Genomic DNA, 11,417 nt, shown 5'->3' on the forward strand with positions numbered 1-11,417 from the left:
CTGCTGAGGGGAGCAGCGGGCGGGTCAGGAGAGGTCTGCCACGCCATGTGGTCACCTCCGGAGCAGGCGGGAATCGAACTCATGCGGAAGTGGCTTTAGATTCTTAGTGCTGTGCTTTAACCCGCTGCGCCACCAGGGAGGGCCCCACTATATTTGAAGTTTTTAAGCATTAAAAATAAATTACTAAAAATTCTATGATCCCATTCCTACATTGTAACAAATTAATACTCAGTTGTGTATCTTTCCATACTTGCTTTATGCACATACATCTAAGTCTAATATTTATTTGGGAGTAGGCAAATTTTATGTGTTTTCACTAAAGTATACTCGCATGGTCCTCTGCAGTTTTGTTTTATATTATGTAATATACCATACACATTGCTTCAGGCCTTTGCATTCTCATGCATAAGAAGAAGTCTAGATACTTATTAGCTACATGAAATGTAAAATCAAACATGTGAATGGCAAAGGTCCTCGTAAGTCAAAATCAGATTGGTGAAATATAATCAAAATAGTTGTGATAAAGTTACTTCACCTATACAAAGAGTTCTTACAGTTGACCAGGAAAAAAAAAAAGCAGTGGGACGATAGGCAGAGCACCTGAGCAGGTAGCTCTGTGTCATTAATTGGATTTTTATTTTGAATGAACAGCCTCATTCAGAACTCAAATAGGTACAGATTACTACAGTTTTGTCTAGTGCTTCCTTGTTGCTGGCAGGGTTGTGAAGAAATAATCTTTTGGGACAAAAATCTTAGTGTTACCCAGTTATTTGAAATGAGAAACCACACTCATGGGATTTCCCCCACAGCAGTAAAAACACCAGCACAAATGGATACAAGGAAAGAATGTGCCACGTGCTGTAAAGTTAGTATTGGGGGCGGACTGGCCAGGAGTAGCAAGAATATGAATAGGGGCATGGCTGACTAAATCTACATGTAGCCATACTTTGAAATAATACTGAGTTTTTAAAACAGAATTTAATTAGATCTACAAATATTATTATAGAAGTTTGTATTTTTTTCTTGTCCTCCTGTATTCCTTTTTTATTTGTAATAAAAATTTCTTCCCTGTATTTATAATCAACTGCATTTCATTCTTAATAAGCAAAAAGAAAAAGTTATGTATATAACCGTGTGTGTAGAAATAATGTTCATGAGCATATACAACATCTATAAAGTTATGTTTTAAGTTGTTAGATGACATTTCTTTAGACTTGAAATCAGAGTGCTCCTTCATCTCTGCCTGTCACTCATGAGTGCTCAATAAGTGTGTGCTGAGAATGCTAAATGAGGTGGACAAAGCTCTATTCTCATTCCTTAGGTCTGTGAACAGTTAATTTATGTCATGCTCTTTTTCTATTCCTGTTCTTCTCTATGTATTCCAGAATTTTGAGGTGGGTTTTTTTTTTTTTTTTCTGAATTTAATATGAAGGGGAAAAATTGTATGGCATTTACATTTGGGGTTCTGAGAAACTGCAGTACTTTGAAGATAATCTAATATAAGTAAAGAGTTGCAGTAATTTAGCTAGAACATAATTCATGCTGTACTTACTAATGATTTTACTAGGTAGATGCCCAAGTCAGAGAAACTATCAAACTCATGTTTTCTGGTGATCAGCAAGATGGCTTTTTTGAATGGCTGCTTCAGAAGTTTTCTTCTCAGTTTGTGAGCAAAGATGACCTTCAGATTTTATTACGAGATTTAGAGCTGCGGATACTAAAGAACATTACCCACCACATTTCTGTGACAAAACAGATCCCAATTTCTGAAACTGTGGTGTCTGCTATGAATGAGGCAGGAGTTTCTGGAATAACAGAAGCAGTAAGTAGATGTGAAAAGTGTTTAAAATGTAGCAGTCTTATTAAGTTAGCCAATTCTGATGTCTTATTCTAAGAATGGTGTCAGGGTGTGGTTATAACATAAAAATTATTGGTATAATTCAGATGCATGAAAGTGATTGTTCATTAAGTTGTTGGGAGAACTGTATACTTTATTAATCTTGTTTTTTTATTGATGCAACATTCATTTACAGTGCTCCATATTACTTAGTAGTCTAAGATCATACCCTTCAGGTGTATGTTACCACACCATACCCACTAGCAATATTAACCTTTTTGTTCCAAAGAACCCTTCTACTGGGTGGCCATATACTTTCTGAAATTACTCAAATTTCCTAGTAATACAGTTCCAACTTAATAGCCCTTGTTCTATCCACCTAGGTAGCACATAGGTGGTTTCTAGTTCAGAGTATGTTGTGGCTATGTCTGATCCTTGGTGAGAAGGCTTAGTTCTGTTCCTCATCTCCATCTGGTGGCATAGCACTTGGGATGCAGGACTGAAGTTTGGAATTGCTAAAATACCCCCATGGCTATTTCCCCCCAAATGTAGTTAGCTAAAAATGTGTTATTACTAGAAATGACTGGCCTTTGTTTACATCATTAACCCATATTTATCTCTCCCCTTCTGGTGTTTGGTCTTCTACTTTGTGCGTGCCTCTTTTTAGCAAGCACATGTCATTGTAAACAATGCTTTGAAGCTGTATTCCCAAGATAAAACTGGCATGGTGGACTTTGCTCTGGAATCTGGTGGTAAGTAAATAAGGATGACTTTGCTGCCATATGTGCTACAGAAAATCTTAGTTTTCTGAATTTTTAAAATTTAGGAATTGTAGTTGAGAGTTGGTGGACTAACAGTTTTTCAGAGGAAAGGATTTTTTAAAATATACTTCAGTGTATAAAATATTTTACAGGAGAGTTGGTTATTTAAAATTCCACAGTCTATATCATCCCAGTGGTTTAGTAAGTCTGGTGATAGGGTTTATATCAGGAGTCTCATTCCTGTGACCACTGTAGCAGTGAGCCTGATGCCCTGTCTTTAACCATTTTATGGGATCTTAACAGGGTGGATTTGAATGACTACTACATGAAAAAACTAACAAATGCTTAGGTATATATCAATAAGACAGTTGTTCTCAATGTATATTTTGTTTAAAATAACTTAATTAGAATATTAAATGATTTTAGTTACGTAGTTTAAATTATTTTTAATCAGAACCATGAAGTTATATTTAACCATTAAATTGTGAGCAATAGTTTTCATTTCTTCTTAGGAACATAACTAGTCCTTATAGATTTGTATATCACTAATTCAGAATTCTATAATCTTAATGGAACTGAAATTTCTATTACTAAACAAAGTGAGCCATATTTAAAGGATTTTTTTTAGAATGAAAATTGAATATTTTTTCAAATTCATATTTCAGAAATCAGATCTCTTGTTTTGCCTAATCAAAATCATCTTTTCATGCTTATAGTGTAAGTTTCCAGCTGTTTAACCTCTCCACACATTACCGAATGCGAAATCCTAAATAGGAGCCCAAGACTAGACATTGCAGCAGCTCTGAGGGGTTGTGGTACAGGCCAGCTTTAGGAACCATTGCCTCTTAGAGTACTAACTTTTCAGGAGTTTACATTTTTGTTTGTATTTTATTTTTTGTTGTTACTTCAACTACAGTTTGTTTTGGGCCTGCTTTGGCACCAACACCCTGTCTGCCCCGTTTCCTATTGAAAAAACTGAACTTCTTTTTAAGCATGCTGTTACTATTGAGGTACAATTTACAATAACACAAACGACCATTATTAAAGTGTACAGTTCTGGGTGGGGGAGTTGGAGTATGGTAAGGGCTGGGTGAATAGATGGAAGTAAAATTTCCAGTTATACAGATTCTGGGGATGTTATATACAGTATGGTTACAATAGTCAGCAAATACTGTATCTAGTATTTTAAAACTGATTCATAAGAAGAAAACTTTAACTATAAGGTGATGGTTGTTAACTTGTAGTAATCATTTCAGTATATTCATATATAAACTTCTCATACACCTTAAATTTATACACTGTTTTCTAAGTTCTTTTCTCCTCAATAAAACTGGCGGAGAAAAGAAAAATTACATACAAGTCAGTTGTTTTTAGTATATTTACAGTGTTCTTCAGTAAACACCACTATTTAATTCCAGAACATAAATACAAACTTGCCTATTATTAGATACTCCTACCTCCCCAACAACTGATTATTTTAATATTTTATCATTTTTGCCTGTTAAGCAGGCACTTTAAAAACTCAACTCCAGGTGATACCTATGCTGTTTGGATGCATTATTTTATTTGAAAACATAGACAGTACATTTAAGTTTCTTTAGAGTTGCTGTCTGTATACTGTGTGTGTGGAGACAGTATTTTAAGAATCTCTAGTTTTAGTAAACACAAAACGTGTATATAAAACAATTATATAAACCATTAATTGCATTTGGGAAAAGTAAAGAATGGGACTAATCTTAAAGTAGAAGTTTCTTTGTAAAAGTTGAAAACTTTAAATAAATCCCAAAGATGGCATGATACTGTTTCCAAAATGATAGAATTAGATGCTGAAACAAATTTAAATTCTGCTTTAAGGTGGTAGTATCCTAAGTACTCGGTGTTCTGAAACGTATGAGACCAAGACCGCATTAATCAGCCTGTTTGGCATCCCTCTGTGGTACTACTCCCAATCTCCTCGAGTCGTCATCCAGGTAAGAGTTGCTGCACCTCACATGTGCCTTGTGGTTGCCACACGATTGTTGAGGACCTAAGCAGAAATCAAAGTGTCAGTGATAAATTCAGTGGTTTGTGGGTTTTTTTGTAAGCCCTTAATAAGGTGTAAAATACATTCAGAAAAGTGCAAATCATAATAAGTACATGGTGCAGTGAAGTCTTATAAACTGAATGCATTTGGAACTAGTACAAGACCAAGAGACAGTATTCCAGCACCATCAGGCTCCCCATCCTTTTCTCACCTCAGAGAGTGACTTCTGACACCATCTGTTCTATGTGTGCTGAACTTGGTACCGAGAGATTATATGCCATGTCTTCAGGGTGTTGGGTTTTCACCCCCCTGGTCTGTGAAGTCCACTGTGTATTATGATCAGTTAAGAGTTCACTATCAACAGTGAAGGATCCTGCTATGAGATTATAGGTAGTACTTTCTCAGTTTTTAAAATAGAACAGATAGAGATAAGCATATATTACCACTAACAAGATCAACTTCCCATTTAAAAAGTATACTTGTCACACAGTCCCTAGTAGGATTGGAGGGACTTTGAGTTCTCTTTCTCTGGTGCCTTTTGTTGACTGTTCTCAGCATACATTGCTGCTTATCTGTGATTATTTTATAGGTCATCATACTTCAGAACTAAAATGCAGCTTGATTTCTTTTTAAAGAAAATTCAGTTAATTTCCTTTCATGCGAAACACCCACATGATAATTCTTTCATTTAAAAAATACCAAGTCTTGTCAGAAATGTAAGTTCAGCATGAAATGTCAGGATACTTAAATTTTAGGATCCTCTCTACTATTTTATAATTATGTTGTCCCTTTTTTTTTGCCCAGCTGAAGCATCTGATAGGCTTTCCTTCAACTATCAGCATTTGTCAAACTTAGGAAGCTATCTGTAGTAGGGTGCTAACCACCACAGAATGGTGGCAGAATCCCTGGAATTACTCATCATTGTAGACCTACGTGGATTCGGCCAGCAGGTCCCGCTACCTCCAGTTCATGGGTTCCTTTTCTCTGCTTTTATAGATGCCAACAGAACTCCTCCAGGATACTCTTCTAGCTGTGCTGTGTTTCCTGCTCTGTATCATGACATAGTTGGGAGGTCTTGATAGTCCTGACATTCCCCCAAACTGTCACATTAATCTGTTACCATTGTGCCAACTGGATTTGTAACTGGGAAGCAGCACGTACTTTAGATGTCTTAGACATCTGTGAACAAGAGTGGGAAACAAGCCCACTCTTCAGGAGAAATTATGCAGTAATTTTGAATGGGGAAGTAGTCAGTCAGTCATCATCATGGGATTGGAGTGACAGCTGATTGGGTAAAGAGAATTTAAAAGGATATAGTAATAGCAAATGTCAGACCTCATTCACAGACCTGTGAATGAGGTCTGGCACCCATGGCTGCGACCTGACTTCCGTGTAGGGGCACAGGTGTGGCTCGCTGAACGCTGAGACGGTGTTGCCTCACTCTATGTTGTGGGCACTCCGATGGGGCTGCACAGCTCCTGAGCCTCTGCCATAGGTCTCCCACTGTTCACTCAGCCAGACTCCTGCCAGTAGGGGTGTAGCTCCTCTTTTGGTATTAAATGTCATTTTGTACTTTTGCCCACCATCCTTCCTTAGTGAGGGGAGTGGAATTACTAGGTCAGAGAGTGAGTGCATAAGCAGTTCTGCCTAAATATGCTTCCTGCGGTGGGACATTTTGCATATTCACCAGTAGTGTATGAAAGTGCCTATCCTAACAACATCAACTGCAGATTTTGCCTGACTTTTGGATTATTGTCATCCTGTTAGGAGAGAAATGTTAACACTGTCACTTGACTTTGTATTTCTTTTGTTATTGTGTAAGGTAGAGCATGTTTTTATTTAGTGTTTGTATGTATTGTCCATTTTTCTTTTAAGGTTCTGATTATCTTAATTCTTATAAACTTATATACTGGTGATAGTAACTCTTTGGAATTTAACTTGTAAAAATGCCTTTCCCAGTTTGTCTTTTATGATTTTTTTACCTTGCAAAATTTTTTTTAAGAAGTTAACATCAGTCTTTTCTCTTACTAATGTTTTTTTAAGTGATAAAGGGGTCTTTATTTGTTCATTTTGCTTTTTCCCTTAGCCTGACATATATCCAGGTAACTGCTGGGCATTTAAAGGCTCCCAGGGTTACCTTGTGGTGAGACTGTCGATGACCATCTACCCCACCACCTTCACTCTGGAGCACATCCCAAAGACACTGTCACCCACGGGGAACATCACCAGTGCGCCCAAGGATTTCATGGTCTATGTGAGTGTCCTTATTCCTCAGAGACACCTTTCCTCCCTCATTCTATCCTGGGACTCTTCCCAAAGATAAACCATGCTAATATTGATGACTCCAGTGTAATTTACTGGAGGAGTTTCCCTTTCTCTGTGTAACACACTGAGTAAGCAAACAGAATGTCTAAGGAAAACTTTTTCTAGGTTGGGTAACCTGTAATGCCTGTGTTAACTTAAGTCCAAATTTGTTTGTGTTAACAGATCAAGGTAAGCCTGTGAAGAAATCAGTTTCTTTATTTCTCGTCTGCTGGCTATAAAGGCAGTTCTCAAAACTCAGATGTTGAATTTACAGAAAGAATAAGGAAGCTGAAAAAAGACATTCAGAATTCTAGCATGTAGAAAATCATCATTCATATTGTAGCATTTTTTTGTCTCCTGTTTTTCTCTCTAAAATACAGTTGTTGGCGCCTCCCTGGTGGAGCAAGGGGTTAAGTCTCAGCACTGTCAAGCTATCAGCAGCCACTGCAGCATGTTTGATCCCCAGAAGTTTGGGGGGCAGGGGATGAAAGGATTCACCAGAGACAGAGTGGGAAACAGAACAAATACACTGCTGAGGAGAGCAGTGGGAGGCACAAGAGAGGTGTTCTTTGCCATGTGGGTCACCTCCCTGGCTGGGGAATCCAGCTGCTGTTACATTGCCTGCAGATAGCTTCATAGTGCTGCACTTTAACCCATTGCACATCCAGGGAAGGCTCTAGTGTCCTTTTTTTTTAAATCCTGTTAACTTGATAAGCAAAAACATGCCATTTTAGTCTATATTTCTGTGTATTTTCCTTGCATGTTTCCTTTTTGTAGATTCTGGATTTGTTTTTATTCATTTATCTTTTGGGATCTTAGTTCCCTTATAAATATTTGAGCTTCTTACTCTATAAATGTTAATTGTGTAACTTTATTACAGAGATAGTTCCCATTGTTAGTCATAATTATGTATTTAATTATATCTGCACATTAGCTATTGGCTCTTCTTCCATGCCATAGTTCTTTTGTGCCATGGTCCTTAAGCATTATGAAATAAGACATTCAAAGTCACCTATATTTTTAATTAATTTTTACTTTATTGTGGCAAATATACATTATATAGCACTTAACATCTTAACCACTGCTAAAAGTAGAGTTCAGGGACATTAAGTACATTTACATTGTTGTGCAACAGTCATATCACCCATCTTCAAAATCTTTTCATCTTCCCAAACTGTACTTCCTTGCACGTCTCCCTTCTGTCTGTGTAAGTGGGCCTCCGGGTACCTCTTTCTGCTGGCCAGCTCTCATTATTAGGACTCCTCAGATGGCTGAGTACCAGCCATTTCAATATGCTGATATTTGGAGTGTTGAAGGCTATGGTGAACTGCAGTTGGCAGTCACTGCTCTGTGACTTGATTTGTCTGTGTTCATCCTCAGCTTTCCTTATCTATACCATACCAGATTGTTGTGAATTATGTAAAGCCATTAAACAGTGCTCAGCAGGACCCTCCCTGGTGGCGCACTGGGTTAAAATTGCAGCACTGCAATCTAGCCACAGCCGAGTTCAATTCCCGACCCCAGAGGTGATCCACATGCCGCGGCAGACCTCTCCTGGCCCACCCACTGCTCCCCTCAGCAGTGTACTTTGTCAGTCTGCCTGTTCTGCTCCCCTCTGTCTCTGGTGAATCCTCTCACTGCCCCTGCATCTCTGGCCTGTACCCCAGTTCTATATGCATAAATAAATAAATCTTAAAAAAACCCAAGTTTAAAAACAAAATGCCCAGCACATTACAGGTCTTCCATAAAAGTTCTTAATCATTGTTTTGGTGTGAAGTAACTTTACAAGCTCAAGTTGAAGTAAAGCAACCCTAATTATTTCATTGTCATTCCTCCATTATTTTAACGACTATGGTTTTGGTTTTAGGGACTAGAAAATGAGTATCAAGAAGAAGGGCAGCTTCTGGGACAGTTTACATATGATCAAGAAGGAGAATCCCTCCAAATGTTCCATGTATTGGTAAGAAGATCTCCATGGTTTATACTGACCTGTGGATCCTGAGTCCCCTTGCTGTGTCAGAGGGCCCAAAACATTAACAAACATGTTTGAAGTGCCTGAGGATCAATATCTGTAAAAAGTGAATTTAAGTTTCATGGCTTTTCTTTTCCTGAGTAAGCCTTTTTAGTGTAAGTGTACAGTGTACGATACATAAATGTCACATAGACTGAAACTGAAATAAATCTAGCTCATAATGAGTTTTCAGTTTGACCTAAGCGTTGGGTCCTGTGATAGTTGATTTGATTCATATTAGAAATTTAACTATTCCTGGGACTTTCTGTTGGCCTACGGGTTAAGTCTCAGCACTATCACCACTGTGGCCTACGTTCAGTCCTGGCCAGAGAACTGACCCATATGGGGCAACAGACCTCTCCTGTCTTGCCTGTATATTTCAGGAGACTTGCCTGTTCTGCTCCCCCACTCTGTTTCTGCTGAATCCTCTCACCCCCACACCTCTGGCCTACACCCTAGTTCTTCTATGCATAAATAAATAAATCTTTAAAAAAATTTAACTATTCCCCAAATATAGTTGAGGAAGTGAGTGGGGTTGAGAGTATTAATATGTAATTGTTATATTTTTTTCTTGATTCCAGAAAAGACCTGAAAGAGCTTTCCAAGTAGTAGAACTTCGGATTTCTTCTAACTGGGGCCATCCTGAATATACATGTCTCTATCGTTTCCGAGTTCACGGAGAACCTATCAAGTAAAGCTGCTCCTCACTGTTGCTGTACATTTTGTATATATGGGACAGCCTGAAACACTGGAACCTTTTTGTGAATGAGGGCATTTAGAAATAAAAGGATGACATCACCCCTAAATAAAACTCACCAACTGGCAGTAAGAGAGTGTAGAGACTGAAGTGATAACGCTCTGATGCCCAGCTGGCTGCTATGTCCATAGGAAACACTGCATGCTCAACACTTGGTTCACAGGGACCCGTTAGCCAGGTATTCTCTGGAAACTCATTTGAATGTATGGTTCACAAAGACACTTAACTTTGTTTTGAGGATTTGTTTTTGAACATAAAGCTCTTTATATTATTTGTATTTTCCTAATGTCAGGAACAAAGCAAATGAAGGTAAAAGGTTTGATGTGTTCCTGAAATTTTGATATTTAGCTTTCACTGGACCTCTTAAGGACTTTTGGGGCACATCTATAGTTCATCTGTTAAATCCAGCACACATTTCTTTCAGGGAAAAAGTAACCAAATTTCAGATTTTTAAACTCCGTTCCTTCAAAATTAGCTATTTCCTTTTCTCAGCACTTGTTATATTGAGTCATCATGTGATAAGTGTTTGTCTGCTTCGTTTGCTCCGATTTCTTAGAAAAACTTTCAGTCAGGACCCAGTATGGGAATATCCATTTAGCAACTGGGGATTCTCATTTCCTTGATGGTTGACATGGGTCTGATTTGAAAGGAGCTGGTCTAGACCTAAACAAACACATAAATAGAGTTTTGTTTCCGGCTAGCCACAGTATGCATAGAAACCAAGGAATCCAGCCTTTTTCAGGTTTTGTTTTGAATTTTGCTAAAAAGTGAACACTAACATGCTCTAAATCTTTTAGAGTTACATTTTTACATGGACAGTTGTCAAAGTAGATTGTCCAGTGTGGCAAATTCATGAAGCTGTTTCATTTATGATTGTAATTTTACTTTTAGCAGCACTTTCTTTGGCTCTGACTGGGATTTGCCGTTTATTATCTGTTGGCCACTCTCACTCAATTCCTATGAGACTAATTTTGATGACAATATTTAATATTTAGACAGTTTTACTGAGCAAACTTTATAATGATATATCTCTGAGGCACTTAAAGTGTTACAGATGTTTTACCTTAAAAATTAAACTTAAAAATTAAATTTAAGTTTTATTGGGTTAAGACAGTTTTTTTTTTGGTATACTGTAAATGTATTTTCAGAAAAAGAAAAAATGATGGTGCTGACTGGTTTTTCTGGAGAGTTTTGTGTATATTGCACAATAGTCCTCAAATATACAAAAATTACATAAAGTAGCATTTTTTTTTTAATTCTTAGAATTGGAACTAATGCCTATGCATTAAGTTGGATAAAATGTATACAGATGTTCCATATATTATAGGATACATATGTAAATCAAATTTCCTATATAGAACCAAATTTGGGGGTTGGGATGGAAATATTTTGAATATTAATTTATTTTTAAAGATGCAAGATAGGACTTTGTGCAATGTATTTTTGTAAATGCTTTTCAATATATTTGTCTTTGGTAGAGCTTCTTTTGCTGCCACCAAATTGATAAGATACTATTGAAATGTTTAAATAAAGAGTTTTAATTTTTAAACATGCATGTGATATTTCAAAGAATAATAAACAGTATATTTCTTTTCTCAATGTGCTGTTTCTGCCCACAGTGGCTGGGGGAGGTGTGACTACATTTGTTTGTGCAGCTCTGTGTCTTCGCCAGTTAATGGTGACCTATACTATCTAGCTAGCTTTACCTAGTGTTGACTTTCCCT

General features: G+C 37.3%; 1 protein-coding gene across 4 annotated transcripts in view; it reads left to right on the forward strand.

Moving 5' to 3' along the window:
• Window positions 1–11,260, forward strand: part of SUN1 (Sad1 and UNC84 domain containing 1) — a 51,259-nt gene extending 39,999 nt beyond the window's left edge. For all 4 annotated transcript variants that reach the window (XM_012729186.1, XM_012729188.1, XM_012729187.1 and 1 more), the window contains 6 exons: window positions 1,568–1,822; window positions 2,505–2,589; window positions 4,453–4,568; window positions 6,708–6,875; window positions 8,793–8,885; window positions 9,518–11,260. In XM_012729186.1, coding sequence (XP_012584640.1) covers window positions 1,568–1,822; window positions 2,505–2,589; window positions 4,453–4,568; window positions 6,708–6,875; window positions 8,793–8,885; window positions 9,518–9,631 — 831 coding nt within the window. In that variant the 3' untranslated portion in view covers window positions 9,632–11,260. The remainder of the gene's footprint in view (window positions 1–1,567; window positions 1,823–2,504; window positions 2,590–4,452; window positions 4,569–6,707; window positions 6,876–8,792; window positions 8,886–9,517) is intronic.
• Window positions 11,261–11,417: the final 157 nt, after the last annotated feature.

The sequence above is a fragment of the Condylura cristata genome, unplaced genomic scaffold (genome assembly GCF_000260355.1).
Source record: "Condylura cristata isolate star-nosed mole 26May11 unplaced genomic scaffold, ConCri1.0 scaffold00024, whole genome shotgun sequence".
Taxonomy (NCBI): Eukaryota; Metazoa; Chordata; class Mammalia; order Eulipotyphla; family Talpidae; genus Condylura; species Condylura cristata.